The sequence below is a fragment of the Nelusetta ayraudi genome, unplaced genomic scaffold (assembly GCF_046127955.1).
Source record: "Nelusetta ayraudi isolate G7.1 ecotype Tasmania unplaced genomic scaffold, CSIRO-AGI_Nayr_v1 ptg000019l, whole genome shotgun sequence".
In the NCBI taxonomy this organism is placed as follows: domain Eukaryota; kingdom Metazoa; phylum Chordata; class Actinopteri; order Tetraodontiformes; family Monacanthidae; genus Nelusetta; species Nelusetta ayraudi.
The window spans coordinates 351,835-369,983 of NW_027466069.1; the positions used below are offsets into that span (position 1 = coordinate 351,835).

The 18,149-nt window shown below is 44.5% G+C and overlaps 2 protein-coding genes and 1 long non-coding RNA gene across 4 annotated transcripts; 2 read left to right on the top strand and 1 right to left on the bottom strand.

Moving 5' to 3' along the window:
- Nucleotides 1-98: 98 nt before the first annotated feature.
- Nucleotides 99-3,778, top strand: LOC142888080 (5-aminolevulinate synthase, non-specific, mitochondrial-like). The gene is made up of 10 exons (XM_076026098.1): nt 99-295; nt 371-547; nt 634-759; nt 839-1,058; nt 1,178-1,362; nt 1,500-1,679; nt 2,220-2,384; nt 2,463-2,731; nt 2,883-3,045; nt 3,530-3,778. The coding sequence occupies exons 1-10, from the start codon at nt 112-114 to the stop codon at nt 3,688-3,690; spliced, it is 1,830 nt and encodes a 609-aa protein (XP_075882213.1). The 5' UTR covers nt 99-111; the 3' UTR covers nt 3,691-3,778.
- On the bottom strand, nt 3,039-6,959 carry LOC142888082 (uncharacterized). Of its 2 annotated transcripts, XR_012926654.1 has the most exons (4): nt 6,704-6,959; nt 6,527-6,598; nt 5,885-5,974; nt 3,039-3,624 (listed from the first exon to the last, which is right to left on the bottom strand). It is a non-coding gene; the product is annotated as an uncharacterized LOC142888082 (long non-coding RNA). The 2 variants fall into 2 exon arrangements; XR_012926653.1 differs by having other exon boundaries at nt 6,527-6,959.
- A 518-nt stretch (nt 6,960-7,477) lies between these two features.
- LOC142888081 (dual specificity protein phosphatase 7-like) lies at nt 7,478-11,842 on the top strand. Its single transcript, XM_076026099.1, has 3 exons — nt 7,478-7,847; nt 8,641-9,069; nt 9,791-11,842. The coding sequence occupies exons 1-3, from the start codon at nt 7,478-7,480 to the stop codon at nt 10,099-10,101; spliced, it is 1,110 nt and encodes a 369-aa protein (XP_075882214.1). The 3' UTR covers nt 10,102-11,842.
- The last annotated feature ends 6,307 nt before the right edge of the window (nt 11,843-18,149 follow it).

Sequence of the window (18,149 nt, forward strand, 5' to 3'; positions counted from 1 at the left end):
TGTACATATATATACAAAACTGTTGACTGTTCTCTCTCTCTCTCTCTCTCTCTCTCTCTCTCTCCCCCCCCCCCACCCCTTTGCTGCTCCTTCAGGTCAAGCGCATCGCACATGGACTCCGTGATCCGCTGCTGTCCTTTCCTGACCGCTGTGCCCGGCGTGTGCCAGAAGCTGGCTGCCAGGTCACTGCTGGGCAGAAGCGCCAACAGGTGCCCCGTGTTGATGGATTTGGTCGCCGGTCCTCCGGCCAGAGCTCTGTCCTCTTCAGCCTCCCCGACTCACTCAACACACCACGGTCAGTCCAAGAGCTGCAAGAGATTTGTGTTCTTCAAAGTGGTTTAAATAAAACATGGACTTTGAATTGTTGTAGAACTGAAGGATGACTTGAAGCTGCCGGCGGGGCCCGCTGCACCGCCTGCTGGTCAGATTCTAGGCTCCAAATGTCCTTTCCTGGCCGCGGAGATAGAGCAGAGAAGCAATGGGTTTGTAAAGGAGGCCAGCATGGAGCTACAAGAGGACATCCAGAGGATCGACTCACCATGTGAAGGTAAGCGGTCATCTGTAAGTTGTGATCTTTGAGAACTGAATGTGTTCAGTGTTGTTTTGTATATCTATACATCTATATTGTTTCAGGCATGGGAGGAGGCCTGGATGTCTTAGTTGTGAATCTTTCTGAGGTAGAGCAGGCGAGCACGGGGGCAAAGCCGGAGATGTCTCCACACAAAGTATCTCATCTGCTGAAGGATAATCTATGTGACGGTGAGTCTCTCCTACTTTTGTGTTTTGTGTTTTGTTCATGGAACAAGAGAAAAACATTGGTACATGTCTCGCCAATCAGCCGTCACGTTCCAGTATGACAAGTTTTTTGAAAGGAAGATCGCAGACAAGAAGATGGACCACACGTACAGGGTTTTTAAGACGGTCAACCGCAGTGCCCGCTCATTCCCCATGGCCGACAGCCACTCTGACTACGCTCAAGCAAGTCGAGAGGTTTCTGTTTGGTGCAGCAATGACTACCTAGGCATGAGCAGCCATCCAAGTGTCACTCGGGCCATCGTGTGAGTGGACTCACCGTGTAGTCACTTGTGAAAAAAAAAAAAAAAAGGGGGGGGGGGGGGGGGGGAAGGTGGCTAGCCACAGTTCATTTTAACTCTCCGTGCGACCTTTCTTACAAAAGGGAGACGTTACAAAAGCACGGTGCCGGTGCAGGAGGAACGAGGAACATCTCAGGGACGAGTAAATTCCACGTGGAGCTCGAGTCTGAGTTGGCCGACCTGCATGGCAAGGACGCTGCGCTGCTGTTCACGTCATGCTTCGTTGCCAATGACTCGACGTTGTTTACGTTGGCGAAGATGCTGCCAGGTACGTCCAAGTAAGGTTGGAAATATTCTAGCACTCTTTGTAATATACAGAAATATGTTATGATTATTTGCTGTAAGTTCATAAAAAAAAAAAATTCTCGACAGTGACGACTCTGTCCTATCTCCTTGACTCTCTAGGCTGTGAAATCTACTCTGACGCTGGCAACCACGCCTCAATGATCCAGGGAATAAGGAACAGCGGGGTGAAGAAGTTGATCTTTCGCCACAATGACGTCAGGCACCTGAAGGAGCTGCTGGAGAAGTCCGACCCTTCCACTCCAAAGATCGTTGCCTTCGAGACGGTGCATTCAATGGATGGTGAGCACCTTGAACTCGGAAGCGCACATAAAACATTTCAATCAGCTTCTAAAGTAACATGGCTTCAAGGTTAAGTGTGTGATGTTTGGAGATTTTACAGGAAACAGTGAGATCAAGTGGTTACATTTTAGATTGCAGCGCTCTTTCACCCCCGCCTCCCTTTTTTGCCGGTGAACTTTAGTGGCCTGCGCACACAAACCTGGATACCTCGTCCACCTTCTTCTTCATTGGTTTATCTGAAGATGCGAGCTGTCACCCTAAATATCAAAAACGCTATTGGGAGGGCTGAATTGTCCACACTGGCTTAGAAATATGGTGGTACAAGATGGCAGCGAACTGGGGGCAAGACCCTTGCTCTATGTATATTCCTATATATAAATAACAACTGTTCTCTGGGTAGGAAATCCAAATTGCCTTTTATTGTACTGCGAGTATACACTTTTATTAACGTATTTATGGGCAGTATATTATTTCATAAATCAGGCCAAATTTTACACACTGGACCTTTAAATTACTCTTTTACCCCTCTGCTACCGTCAGGGGCCGTTTGCCCACTAGAGGAGATGTGCGACCTGGCTCACGAGTTTGGTGCCATCACCTTCGTGGATGAAGTCCACGCCGTGGGCCTGTACGGACCCAGAGGAGGGGGCATCGGCGAGAGAGACAGAGTCATGCACAAGATGGACATCATCTCCGGCACCCTTGGTACGCAGCGAGCATTCGCCAAGAACGTGAGACCTCCTATTGCACAGCAGTCTGGAATGAGAACCTCTGACTCTCCAGGGAAAGCCTTTGGCTGCGTGGGCGGCTACATCGCCAGCGCCAGCAACCTGGTGGACACCGTGCGCTCCTACGCCGCAGGCTTCATCTTCACCACCTCCCTGCCCCCGATGCTCCTGGCCGGGGCAAGGGAGTCCATAAAGGTCCTGAAGAGCGAGGAGGGCCAGGCGCTCAGGAGGAAGCATCAGAGGAGCGTGAAGCTTCTGAGGCAGATGCTGATGGACTCTGGCCTCCCTGTGGTCCACTGCCCCAGCCACATCATTCCAGTTTGGGTAAGAAAAGGTTTTACATGCCCACTTCCCTTTGGAATTTACAACCTGAAGAGATGAGAGCTCGGACAATGTTTTAGCTTTTTATTCTATTTTGAAATCAAATATGAATCACTGCGGGCTGAGCGTTGCACCCATTCTGTGTGTTTTGCAGGTGGCCGACGCAGCGAAAAACACTGAGGTCTGTGACATCATGCTGTCTCGTTATAACATCTACATTCAAGCCATTAACTACCCCACTGTGGCTAGAGGAGAGGAGCTGCTGCGCATCGCACCCACACCCCACCATACCCCCGAAATGATGTTCTACTTGGTTGGTATGTCACCATTTCTCCCATGAGGATTAACAAAACATTCTGACGACGACGTTATTCTGACATAATAAGCAAAACTGTTGAGGGGTAACTTTTACGTGATTGCTCTTGGGTCTAATGGCCAAAATGTATCATTCATATGGTATGGGATAGAGCAATTAAATATCTTTCAAAACTTTAGTTTATTCCTGTTCCACCCACCCCCATTAAATAATGGTTGACGTGGTTGTATCATGACCTTTTGCCAGTCCCGTAAACAATAATAAGCAGATCATTGGTTATTTATTTATTTTTTTTTTTACTATTTCCTAGTCAACAGAACCTATGTTTCAATAGTACCTATTAAAACATTTTATGTCTTTCCTATAGAACAGCTGTTGGAAGTCTATAAGTCAAATTTCTACACCTGGGTTAATCAGTTCAACCTGACAAACGCACTTAGTCTGACAAAGTTGTATCATCGGCTGCTGTCTCTCTCTCTCCACAGACTGCTTGGTGAAGACATGGAAGGAGGTGGGTTTGGAGTTGAGGCGACACTCCTCAGCCGAGTGTGACTTCTGCCAGCGGCCTCTTCACTTCGAGCTGATGAGCGAGAGGGAAAAGTCATACTTTACAGGCCTCAGTCACACAATATCAGCAGTAGCCTGACATCACTTCAATTATTTATTGAATTTACATTTCATGTAGCACAATGCACAATTTTGTTCCAAACACTTAATAAATGTGTGGAAATGGAGCTTGTGTACTGGTATTTTTGTGCACTGACTATATTACTTCTCACATATGTCAGATTATTTTTTTTTGCCTTTCTTAAAATTTTACACAAACCTGAATATAATCTGTGTACTGTGTAGGAAAAAAAAAACCCTCTTTGTGTTTCAAAAGGTTTCACAGCATCAGAGACACAAGCAAGTGTAAATAACTTTTTACAGTTTTTTTTCTTTTTTTCTTTTTTAATTATTACTTATCATTTCACAGGAAAAAACAATGAAAAGTGAGGCGGGGGGGGGGGGCAAAGTGAAGTATCAAGTACTTTGCTTTAATAGAAAAAGCAAGTTAAGTATAAGTGTAGTTATGTGTGTATATACAAACAAACATAGAAATACCAGCAGCATCTTCAGTCACTCGCCTCAGCAGCCCATCATCAGAGGTGACGTCAGTGCTGGACAGTTTCACGCAGGTGCCTCAGTGACGGACAGGACACTCACGTGACGTCTGGCCATAATCACTCTGAGCTGGAGGGAGAGATCGCCACACCAAGGTCCAGCAGGCTGCAGGGAAATCAGCAAAAAGCAAAACGAAACTCGCCGTTGAGACAGACAGTTTTTCTAACTTCCTGACTGACATAAGGTCACATGACAGCAGGTAATCGGTCAAGTGACCATGTTTACATGATTTGTATTACGTATCCTATCCATCCCCACACACGTGTACCATATAACAGTGTTCCTTTTGTTAAGCCCGGCCGTTTCGCAGGGCTCCCAGCTGTATTAAGTGGTTGTGTTCTTGTATAATCAGATTAAGAGCAGATTTGTGGTCATCTGGCAGTGTCTCATTCATAAAAAGCATTCAATGGCATTTCACCTCTCTCACCACATGGGGGCATACTGGATCTCCTACACTGCAGCTGTAAGGCTATGACGTCACTTCCATCCCCTCCCAACCAACCCCCCTCGCCCCTCTCTGATGACTCATAGCCGGTGCAGCAGCTTTCAAGACGCGCCACTAGATGGTATCAACGGGGAACAGGATATTGCGCTTCCCTTAAAGATACCATGGGACCTAGAATAATTTGCGCTTTTTCCTATGTTAATACATTTCGACGAGGACAGTGATACGATTTAAAAAGTCTAAATTGTCAGCTTACCATTTTGTAACTTTACAAGATGTGGCATAATTGGCTGTGTGCGCTTGTGCCTTGTAGCCTGCTCATTGCATCGAAAGGAGATTAGTGCAATGGAAAACCCTTTGCTCCCACATGCAGAGGAAGATCAATGGCGAGGAAGCCCTCCCATCATGTCAGCCTGCATCCTACTGTATATCTGCACGCAAGGGCCGTTTGTCTGTGTGCCTGACGGCGTATCGTGAAAGCCCTCAGTGAAGCACTTCACATGCTAAACCTGGGATTCTCCAAATCAAAGCAGGAAGGTTCTCCCTCCCTCTCTCCTCCAGGGGAGAATTACCATGAGCACACATTGAAGTATATTATGTAACCACAGTGTTGGTGAAGAAAAGCAGTCAGGTGACTCTGCTACTATCATCCGAGTGCAGGCCTGCCAAGAATAGGGCATTCTTATTCTTATTGTTATTACTGAATAAGATTCTCCTTAAATTTCAAATAATTCAGAACATAATCAAGTGAATAAATTCAAGTATTATTGTCAGGGCTGTTAACCATTTAGTGCTGCTTGCTGATCATTCCTTATGAACAAGTGCAGGCCAAACACCTCAGAGGAAAGATCATCTGGAACAGCAATCATGTGGGTATGAGGGGCTACCAGCACTGTGTGTGTGTGTGTGTGTGTATGTGTGTGTGTGTGTGTGTGTGTGTGTGTGTGTGTGTGTGTATTCCCATACTCCTGACATTATGTGATGGTTTGGTTCAGTGTGGAGTCAGTTGCTGAAATGGTGGCTGTGGTGGGTGATGATACAGCGCTTGTTGTTGCGTGTCTGATCAGCCAACGGTTGAGAGCATTTGTGTGTGTGTGTGTGTGTGTGTGTGTGTGTGTGTGTGTGTGTGTGTGTGTGTGGTGTGTGTGCAGGTTTAGCTCTATTCCTCATTCTGTGTTAATCCCCATGCACTGCACATCTGTGTCTCTGCTTCCCTCCCTCCCCCACTCACGTGCAGAGACGGATGAGCTGCATGGTTGGATTCCAACCGCACGCATCACCCACCACTCTCCTCCCACCCTCTTTCATCCATGATCGTGTCCTAATTTTATATAGTTAAATAAAATAAAAAAAACGTAGATGTTTACGTGCTTTTGAAGTTTATGCAAAATAGCTTCCAAACCTGAGGAGATCAAAATAAATCATTAATATTGTCAAATTGATAGTATTGACGAACAGAGGCGGTGCAAATGCTGATCCACCTGTGTTCTTGTAAATGTCAAGATGACAGAGGTCAACAAGAATTTTGTCTAAACAGGACAATGTACAATATTTTTTACTAAAAATAAGAGGTGGCCATACAGAAGCAATATTGACATCATAATAAACAGGGGGAAAAATTAAATTAAGAGATACTATTAAAGTTTGAGTCTACTCAAGGATCCCCATTTGTCTGCACACTGAAGACCACTCTTCTTTTCAATATATATGTTACAATAAGGCACAGTGATGCTGTAAATAATGCTTCTAGGTATTGGATGGAAGTTAAAGTATAAAACCCTAATAAAGTGAAGTTTACAACGATATGTTATGAGAGAACTCAAGGCGTCGTGAAATTGCCTTGTCCTGTTTTTAGCAATAAAATGAAACTCACAGAGGACTAGAGGGGCAAGGCTGCTGACTGGAGAACCACAAGGTTTTCTTTTTAGAATCAATCAGCTGGAATCTGAAATGACAAAGATTTGTCAAAATGTGTTAGGTTATAGAACCATCAAGAACATTTTGGATCGTGGCAGTACAATGGAGGTAACAAAGCTATAACAATACACACCATGTGAAACAATCCCCATTTACCAGGCATTAAATACACATTCAAAGATGTCTGAACACAAGTTTTATCAATGCTGCGGTCATGCTAGATTCATGTAAACATAACTACTGTAGCTATTTTCTTTGCAGCCAAGGACCTAAGCACAGAAGCCAACTTTCTGCTGTGACTTTAAATCATAAGGAATAAACTCCTCCCTCTTGAGTCGCTCTACTGTCACTCCCTCCCCAGCAAAAAAAAGAAAAAGAAAAAAAAAAGAAAAAAAACGCTCCCATGCATCGGAATGGTAAAAGGAGAATGTGCATGGAGGAGGGGGAGGAGGAGGAGGAGGAGGAGGAGGGCTCTGGTGCGGCGTGGACTAGCTGCTGAAGTTGATGAAGGGATCCCTGTTGGCTCTCGTCGGGCTACATGAGAATCGGCGGCTCTCGTCAAACTCTCCATGCTGAGCGGCTCTGAGTGATCTCCAGCCGCGGGACAAGTAGCCACCGCTGTCCGATGGAAGTAGAGGGCAGCGGGAAGACGGAGGAAATCTCTCGGCTCGCTCGGGGAAACGCCATGCCGCGGCCGGGCACCGCTTTAATGCTCCTCGTGTCGGACTCGGATATGATGTAGTTTATTTTTATTTTTTGTTTGTTTGTTTGTTTTGTTTTTTCTTTCTCCCCACAGCCCCCCACAGACCCCCCCACTCCCCCTCGCCAACCCTCACCGTCGCCGGCGGGACCACGGAGTAAAGTGTTTGTGCTTTTTTGCGCGTTGTATTATGATAGCGAGTCCGATATGTCTGATGCGACGCCGAGTAAAAGCGTGGAATGGCTTCAAGTGGAGTTAGAGTCCGGGGGCGCCTCGCTGCTTCTGCTGGACTGTCGTTCACATGAGCTCTACGAGTCGTCGCACATCGAGAGCGCCATCAACCTGGCCATACCGGGGCTCATGCTGCGGAGGTTCAAGAAGGGCAACATACCCATCCGGACCATCATCCCCAACCACGAAGACAAGGAGAAGTTCATCCGACGGTGTAAGAACGACACGGTGCTCCTGTACGACGAGTGCACGGCGGACTGGCAGGACTGCGGGGCGCCAGCCTCGGTTCTGGGTCTGATTCTCCAGAAACTCTGGGAAGACGGCTGCAAGGCGTTCTACCTGGACGGTGAGTCGTTGTGTTGTCGCGCTGTGGTTCGTGGTTGAGGGAGGGAGAAGAGAAAAAGGCGAATGAGTGTACATTCATGCGGAGCTGGAAACGCGAGTCGCTTATAACGTGTCAACGATTTGAAGGGTGTGTTACGTCAGAAAATGTGACTTTTTTTTAATTTATTTTTTTTAGTCGTGATGGTGCCAGTAGCTTTGCGCGTTAGGCTAATGGCAGAGCATAGTTTTATTTACTGAAATTTATTCTTGGTTAGTTAGCAAAACACGAAGAGACGTTTGCCGAACCGAGCAGAACTTCCAAACCGAGTCGTGTTTCAACAGGCTGGCGGTTCACTTTCAAAGACGGACGCAGTTTAACTTTTCACGTCTAACGATGTCGTGTTTGAACACTAAAAACACGTTTACGCCCGCATTCACACTACAATGTTTTGTGGTTCAAATGTGTGTGTGTGTGTGTGTGTGTGTGTGTGTGTGTGTGTGTGTGTGCGCGCGCGCGCTTCTGTGTCACCGAGATTCTCAATTAAAATTCCAAAATGGCTGCGCGATGTTTTGCTCCAGCAGGAACAGGCATGCATTTCATGAATGGTGATTTTAGGGGGGGACCGTACGCTCTACTACAGCTCTGCTTTAATGCTTGAGTGCTTTTATTCTTCTGTCATGGTGATGGATTAAAGCGTTACATTGAATATTGAACCATGTTGAGTCTAGTTTGTGAACTTTTTTATTTTTTATTAACTGGCTTACTTTTTTTTTTTTTTTTTAATTCTTTATTTCTTTTTCTTTTTTTTTATTAGGAGGATTTGTGAAGTTCCACACAGAGTATCCAGAACATTGTGAGACCCTCCTGGACAGTTCCTGTCCAAGCTCCTCGCCTCCCCTTTCAGTTCTGGGTCTTGGAAATCTGCGGATCAGCTCCGACTGCTCTGACGGAGAGTCTGATCGGGAACCCTGCAGTGCCACCGAATCTGAGGAGAGTCCCATACCCAGCAACCAGCCTGCCTTCCCCGTGGAGATCCTACCCTACCTTTACCTGGGCTGTGCCAAAGATTCGACAAACCTCGCCGTGCTGGGCCAGTACAACATCAAGTACATCCTGAACGTCACGCCCAACCTCCCCAACATGTTTGAGCATGACGGTCACTTTAGGTACAAACAGATTCCAATTTCTGACCACTGGAGTCAGAACTTGTCCCAGTTCTTCCCAGAGGCCATATCATTTATAGGTGAGTGTGTCAACACGATGCCTTTGTTTTGATCAGTGACAATGTGTGTGTTTCTGTCCATTAGAGATTTGTAAGCAGGCCGCTTGCTTAGAATGGTTCACAGTTTGAAAATCTCAACGATGGGGTTTTGGTAAATTTGTACATTTCGCCATGCAACAGGTGGAGATGAAAGATCTGTCATTTGTGCTAGTATAGATTTTGAGCAGCTCTAGTTCAACCATATCTAAGTTATTATTCTTTAAACGCTTAACATGTTTTTGTTGCGTTATTCTGTGTCCTGTTGTGAAACAAAGCGTTTCATTTTTACTTTTGTTTCATTCATCCCCGCTGCACCTGACAACCGTGTTTTCTCACTTGTTTGTTTGGTGGTTACACGAATGCGACTCATGAACTAGTTCACTGCGGGTTTAGAGGTTTTCCGTGCGAGGAAGCGCCGTTTCCACTGAGTCACGTTTAATCGCAAGTCAGACGCTGTGCCTCGAGTTGTTTGCGGATGTCTGTGTCTTGCAACTTGGAGGCAGCGGTGTTTCCTGATCTGCAAAATAATTACCAGAATTGAGCTTCTCGGCTGTCGGTAGAAATTGGTCGTTTTTATTGTTTGTCATTGCAAGCTTCTACTTTTGAGCGGCAGCAGGTTCACACTCATCTCAGTATAAAGAATCCTCACGTGAGATACAAGTAGCTTTTCCCCCGGAATTTAATGTTCACTCTTATCCTACAGATGAGGCTCGATCAAAGCAGTGTGGCATCCTCGTCCACTGCCTGGCCGGCATCAGCCGCTCTGTCACGGTCACTGTGGCCTACCTGATGCAGAGACTCAACCTCTCCCTCAACGACGCGTATGACTTTGTCAAGAGGAAGAAGTCCAACATTTCCCCAAACTTTAATTTCATGGGCCAGCTCTTGGACTTTGAGAGGACACTGGGCCTGCAAAGCCCATGTGACAACCGTTCTACCAACAAGGAGCAGCTGTTCTTTACCACGCCGACCAATCACAACGTCTTCCAGCTGGATACGCTGGAGTCAACATGAGAATGGTTTGGAACGGCCTTCTTTGTCTTTGCCCGTTGTGTTGCCAGGACTGTGTGGGACTCTTGGATGCCCATGTGACAGTATTTATGTACCAAAAGAAAGTGAACAGATATTTTTTAAAGGAACCAAACCTGTATGCAGACTGCATTAAGCTCATTCTCAATGCCTTAAACCTAACTGAGGACGAATTCTGCTCTTCTTGGCACTGGTCTTTGGTCATCTAAAGCCATAGCAGCAGGACATTTCAGAATTCTTTTTCTTTCTTTCATTTCCAATTAAATTTCCGATTGTAGTTTGACTGTTACTTGTTATTTACCAGCTGTAACATGGACGTGTATGTATTACTTTGTATCTGCCATGTTGTTGCCTTTACAGGCTAAAAGCCAGTTTTTCGGCCAATCGTTGTGTTGAATGGGACCAAACCGAAACGTTATGATCAAGCTGAAAGAATTGAGCTATGACAGTTGTCCAAGCCTTGAATATATTGTCCATTTTTTCCAGTGATGATGTTGATGGCAGCTTTCACCACAGAATGGAGCACCGCATATAGCACTTTTTTTGTTGTTGCGCTTTCACTCCAATTGCTTTTACTTTTACCATGATTTTAAAGAAAACATTACAATTTGTCCCCTTGAAGGTCCCATATTATATCATTTTTCAGGTCTTTATTTGTATCCCACACTGCAGTGGGTCAGCTTCTTAAAATTAATTGGGTGAACATTTCCATGCATCTCAACAACAGCATATTTAGTCTCCCGTTATATACATATATATATTTTTTTTGCTTCTTGCTGAAACCTTCTACTAGTTTATAAGGGGACAACAACAAGGCTGTCTCAAAGTGTGGCTGGGGGTGTTTTTTACGGACCTGAAAAAAGTATCAGTGCTCTTTATGACATCAGAAATAGCATGTTTCTAGAACAGTATGTGTCTCTGATCAGGGGAGCAAGCAAAAGAAAAAGGGTGAACTCCTCTCCTGTCAGGGGGCTTAATTATAACGGTTAGAGACAAATTACAATTATTAGTATTCAAAAATAAAGGTAAAGTAAATGTTAGGGGACAGAGGACCTTTAAAAGAAAAGTCAATTATCAACTTATTATTGTTTGGAGGCAGTTGCGCAAATTATCTTTTACTAAAGTGAATCATTTCTGGCTGTGTTCCAGCGAGAACATAATGAATGGTTTCGTAACCTTGAGGTCATTTCGCCTGTTGTTAAGTCCTCAACTGTACATTAACACATAACTGGATTAGATTAAAAAAAAAATAATTGAGGTATATCACAGGACTTCATGACTGAAAGGAACCAACGTGTTGCTAACCGTGTTTCAGGAACAGCTGTCCAACTACTTTGACACACTTCGGTCCACAACTAGTTCTTTTTTGGAAGTCTCAACTTAGAACACGTGTGACGTATGAGAGGGAATGTCAGGAAAAAGCTTTGAGAAATGTGTTCTTACCTCACAGAGAGACATTATCAGGGATTTTTTTTTGTTTATACAAGGAACCTGTATCTTGTCATGGCCTCTTAAAGTGCATCTAAGGGCTGTTTAGTTTGATATGTTTATAAACATGTACATAAAATTGTGGTCAAAATGGGAGAGGGAGGCGGCATTTTCTAAAAAATCATGAAGGATGTGAATGTCAGCTGATTTTGACCCCTTTGTGTAGTATATGTAAAGCTAAATGTCCAAGACATTCTGTACAATTTTTTTTTTTAAACAAATATATTTTTTTCTTGAACATCTTCTCTTTGTCATTTTTAGGGCCTTAAAGCTTGTTTCCGAAAACCCAAACAGCTTCAACGATTGATTGAACAGTGACAAAAGTTAGAGGAGTGTCTGTGTGTGTCCAGCCTTGTGGGTCTAAGGTGTGGTCAAATGTCCGCTGTTGATGTTTGACTTCCTGTCTCCCACTGGCCCTTTGACACAAAGACAAGTGACAGGGCCAGATCTGTCAATAGGCCAGCGGAGGCACACCCACCACTAATCACTCAGCCACCGCTTTAAGGAAGAGGAAGATGACACAGCTTGTTGCCCTGTCAGAGATAAAAGACATCCGATGGCTCTCCTGCAGCTTGGGCGCTGACAAAATGCTATAAGGATGTTGCACAACAGCTCTGACCTAGCCTCCATAAACCCATTTTCAAAATTTGTCTATGATTGTTCCGTTTATCGGGACAAGTTCAGCAGCCACTAAACCACAGATAGTCTTTAAGACAAAGACGTGAATGCCCCAGTTTCTACTTGACAGTAGGAACGGTTGCACGTGCACATGTTGCTTCTCGTGGACAAAATGTGGTTTTAATAGTTTGCATTATGAGAGAACCGAACCGAATGTAGAGACCTAAAATTCTGAAACGCGCATGTTTGTTGTGTGGTTCGTTGGATTTATGACCTTCTTCAGCTAAGGGGATGTGAGTTATGAGTGAACTTCTCTATTTACCTGATGTGGTAAATGTATGAATATGTTCTTCGCCAGACAGTGACTTCCCTTCCCTGAAGTGAATCATTTATGAAATGAAGCCAATCTCTTTTCGTCAAGAAAGAAAAGGGTGGTTACGGTGTTGTGTAGGTGATCCACACCGCAATTCATAGTCCTATAACTGTCACTCAGTGGGATTTAATGACTTAAATACTGCTCTGAAACAGGTCAAATTTTAGCTCCGGGGCCTGACACCACTGTAAGCACAAGCAAGCCAAAGCTGAAATCTTCAACTTTCACAGCGGTAGCTCGGCACATGAATAGGCTTGCCTGGCAAGACGTCGCACTTGTGATAATGAAGGCTCTTGAGTGATGAGCGCCGCAGCATGACTGAACCTGGCTGGCCACATACCTGCAGGGCAAAGCTATGATTAGGTCTGAAAAGACACCCGCCATAAGGAACAGGCAGTGGGTGCCTGCAGTGCAGTGGTGCGCTGCCCTGGGGACATGAATCAAAGGCCTGCAGAGGTTTGTGCAGTGCAGTTTGAAGTGCACTGCTAGTGCTGTAAAGGCACTATACAGACATATACAGTAAATATATACTGTATATATATATATATATATATATATATATATATATATATATACATGGAACAGAGATAAAGATATTTTCTGTGAGGTGTATATCTGCATCTTCAGCCAAGCTTTTGCAGCCACTTCATAGTGAGAATATGCAGTACTACTGTCACTCACGTCAACACAAAGATTGACAATTTGTTCCTTTTCAGTCTTTTTTTTGTTTGGCTTGAAAGGCATCACTTAACGTGGTAAAAGTCAGTAAGGAAATGGACGTCTGCTGCTGAATCAGCGCAGTACCTACAGACTGTAATGCTAGCTATCGCCGTCCAACCCAGATATTAAAATGCAACAGGCAGGAGCAGTTCACTTCTCCCGGGAGCTGAACCACAGCTTTATGTATTCTGTAATTATAAATCATTTGGTGTGTGACTTCAAAGGCGAGGTGTGGGGTCCAGGCTGCTCCTGGTTTTCCCCCAGCTGTCGATAAAGGTGTTGGGAAATTTCCAGACACCTGCTTTTAAAAAAAAATGTTTTTTTGGGGTGTACGTATGCAGTATTTCTGAATTAAAATAGAAATTAGGCATAGGCTAAAAGCAAAAAAGCAAAAAAAAACAAACACTCTGTATGTGATATCATCACCCGTAGAGGGGAAGCAGAGGCTAAAGCGTAGCTTACTCAGCAATAGTTTTGAGGGAAGCACACGGGCAAGAGACTGACAGGATTTTGGCTCGATGTGGGCAGAGAGCATGTGTCTGTAAGCATGCTGTGCATGTGTGCGTGCGTGCGTGCGTGTGTGTGTCCTGAGCAGAAGCCAGTCAGAGCTGGTTCACACCTGCTGCGGTTACAAGACCATACTTGGCAAACTGCGCGGCTGACAATCGCTTCACAGCTGCTTCTGCCTCCGATGAACAATGGCTGAAATTGTTCGTTTGTGGAAGTCGACCCTTAAACTGTGCGCAGACACCCAGTAATTATCACAGTGGGGCCAATTAACCTTGTTTTCTGAGGGGAGCGAATTAGCGTTTCTGTGTCGCCGCAAAATTCTTTTATTTTCATCGCACTTCATCACCAATTACCCTGTTGGGATCAGAACTCTGACCATCAGTCTCGGCTAACTAAATAAATGACGTCTGTCCACACCAGGGATTTTTTTTTTACTCCCAGGGGTCTCTGTGTGTTTGTGCACAGCAGATGTTCGGAGTGTAATCCTAAACTAATAATTTTTCCCTCAAAAAATGTAACATGATCATCGAGTTACTGCCGAGGAGATGACATCATGGATGCTTGGCTGTCCTCAAATCCATATTGGCTCTAGGCTTTAGAGAGGCTGTGAGCAGCGACGGCGGTAGAGTGCGAAGGTTGACGGTGTGAACGTACATCGTTTCTGCAAAACAGAAGCGATGTACGTCACTCTGGGTATTGGAATCACGTAATTCTCCCGCTTTTGATGGATTTACAGCTGAGAGCGTGCAAACAAGAGATAATTACAATCAATTAATTTGCAATGCTTCTCTGCAACTAAATATAGATTCAAAGTTCAGTGAGTCTCATGTCTCCTGTTTGTGGCCATGTGATGGAGCTTCACAATTTATAATAATAAAAACCCCATGACATAGACCATGGTGATCTTTAATTTGAGACTGTCACAGGACAGGAATTGTGTTTCTGCTCTGTTCACATCTATCAACTTTTAGTAGAGTTTCCTGCCATCAAACAGGAAGTATCTTTGTCTTTCCTGGAAACCACGACTTTATTCAAAGCGGCTCTCACCACCCTTCTGACTTGGCTCGTGTGAAAACATGTACGTCCTCTCCGAGCTGGGAGAAAAGTGTTGGTTTTGGCAAGCAGAATACTGGGTCATTTGTAAAGCGGAGCCACATGGAATACGAGTGGCAGCCATCTGTTAATACCAGAAGCTTCTCTTCTCATGGCCAATATCACCATCCGGTGATGTCCACCAGGCTGCACGCACCAAACAGCGAGAACAAAGTCAGTTTTTGTTGTTTGGCTTCATCTGTGGCAAAGCAAATGCAGGGGAACATTCCTCTTGTCCCGCTAGACCCAACACAAAGTCATCTGTCTTTCATGTGCTTAATGCTTTGGGATCTTGAGAGAAGGCCAAAGCGAGGACCGTCTTGCTGTCTGGTATGCCGCTCACTCAAGGCCATATGTTGCTTACAGTAGCCTACAGAATCGCTGAGTGAGCCAAAGAGCACGTCTGCGCCTCAGGAAGTCCTTCCACACCAGTAGTGACCAGCATAATGATGTCATAGCTCAGGGGAAAGGAATTTCCAAGAGTCTGCATTTTAAAATAAACAATTCATGGCCTTTATTTTTCAGCAGCTGTGCGTACAGTTTGGGGTTGTTCTTTTTTGATCCAGTAAAACACAACGGAGTCTATTTAATTATTGGGATCAAGTTTATTTGAGTAAAAGAATTAAGCTCATTTCTAACTTTGTTTTTTGTCGTGTTTTGTTTGCATTCCTGTAAGTAATTTCACTGATTTAATTGGGTCGTGTTGCACAACTTCCAACTGACAAACTAGTTTTTTCCGAGAAAAAGTTGGATGAAATTGCTAACTCGCTGACTGGTGGCGCAAAAGAACAAACAAATCTCAATAGTCCAAAGAACTACACTACAACGAAGCTCTGATGGGCAAAGATAAGATCGAGTCCCAGTGTCATCTGATCTTAAACAGTTAATCCGTAAATGATCTCTCATAATTACTGTTGTTTTTTCCACAGCCTCTGATTTCCATGTATCGTCGATCTTGAAAGAGAGAAACAAAAAAAAAAAACATGTGAATGACAGACGGAAATATAACATTATTCATGCTTACAGCTTTTCCTCGAATAAGGATTTTGATGTTCCTAAGAGACTAAAGCCGTTTGACTTCCCACATTAGACCTATTTTCAGATCTTTATTTTTCAGCCCCCATTTAGCTCCAGTTTACAACCTCCAGCAAAATATTTAGCAGTGGCTAAAAGTGAGACTTCATTGGGCCTTCCACACATTTAAAGGGGGCCAAAAATAAGAGGGTCACAAGGCCTCGGAGAGAGGAGGTAACCCATGGCTGGCCAAAGAGGTAAATGGTGGACTTTTCTCATTTAGGCAGAGTTGGCCAACAGGTTAGGGACATATTCATTTCACAAAAGAATCAAAGAAAAATGATTTTTTGATAAATAAGGGGCATTTAAATATGTCCTCTACTATTTTCAACCCCATATTTTCAACCCCATTTTCAAAACTGGTAAAAATAGACGACCCCCACCACTAGCAGTGATGCATAATAGCAACACAATTGCTGTTATTCATTCGAATCACAGAATAGTTGTTGTGGAATTTGAGCACTCTGTGTCTTGTCGTCTCGTTGCTCTATGGGCCATTATGGCCCAAGCAGTCCACAAACAGTACTTCAGTGTTTTCAGCACCAGAAGTGGGATGGAGCATCACGAGACAGTATTCTTTCTGTTCAAGTTTGATTTGTAGTCCTTCCACTCTCTCTTTGTCTTAAGTATTCCACTTCCTCATTGTGTGTTTACGGCAAAAAAAAAAAAAAAAAAAAAAAAAGGAACGCGCTTTTCTCCTTCCAAAATGGACTTTCACATGATCTTTTAAAATGTATTCTACAATTGTCAGAAGTAGATATCCTAACTGAACCGTTTGCTTTCACCTTTGAAAATAACATATCAGTTTGCCATTAGGTGCCAGAAGTATTTATAGGTCAAAACACCGTCAAAGATCATCAACATATGACCTAGAAACAGAAAACAAGTTCACTCCGCAGGTTGGGGTAAGCAAGTGATTTTATGGCTTTCACAAATGGTAGTAAAAGAAAAAGAAGAAAAAAAAAAAAAAGTCTGCAGAATGTAGGCTGTAATGTTTAGCTCTGGACAACCTCCAAGAGCGAGTGACGTCGAGGAGCCAGAAAAACAGGAATCCTCTCACCCCACCCCCCCCAAAAGCCTGCTGGCTTTAAAGTCGCTATGTGTGTGGGTGGCAGGGAGATGGTATGACTAGTCAACGCCTCCCCAGTTTCAAAACCTTATCCAGGGTATTCCGGGCTCTTCCGGGGACTTTTTTTTTTTTTTTTAATACTATCTATAAATCAGCCAGCTGAGGGCAGGATGTGCAAAAACACATCACTCTGTTGCCAGAGCTTAGAATCAGAGCGTTGGAACAACTTCATGGCAAGTCATAACTCTGTGATCTAATTGCTTTAATGGATGACACATAAATCGGCAGAGCGAGTTGAGAAATGTGCGCGCGCGCGTGTTTCAGCTATACACAGCTCTGTGTCCACCTGCTGATTTAACGCACGTGTTTTTACACAGTGGCAGAGGGAGAAGAAGAAAAAAAAACTGAATGATGTTAGTTACATAACACCGGGCGGGCTTGACGCTACCTGTGCGACACCTCTACGTCGACAGGCTGGCGTTAGGGAGTGTGTGTGTGTGTGTGTGTGTGTGTGTGTGTGTGTGTGTGTGTGTGTGTGTGTGTCCTGCACGGCCACGATGCAACAGCGAGGTCTCACGGTGGCTTGTCCTGCCCTCTGGATTCCACGTTACCAAAGGTGGCTCATCACCGCAGCCTGTGTTAATCACAGCAGGCATGAGTCATCAGGCCCGTCTTGCGTAACTGCGTCCCTTCTCCACCCAACTCGGAGCGAGTGTGCGCCACACCCCAGATTCATTCACACACTCGGCTCTCGTCGGGGCTGCTGCCCAGCCTCCCATTGATGGCAGCGGGAGTCACTAGTGCTCAGACAGCGGCCCATTGTTGGGGACAATTCTGACGGATGAACTGATTTTGCCCCCCCACCCCCTTTTTTTTTTTTCTTAAAAATGAGATTGTTTCAATTTTATGCTCACTTCATCCCAATGCTGCCTTTTTTTTTTTTCTTTTTTTTTTTTTTTTTTGACAGAGGGATGATGTCATTACTTTTGTCCGAATGTTTGGTCTAGCGGAGCTGCACCGCTGATTGGGGTTGGAAATCCCATAAGTAACATTGATGGTGATAGATGAAGGGAACTTAAAGGACCCTGT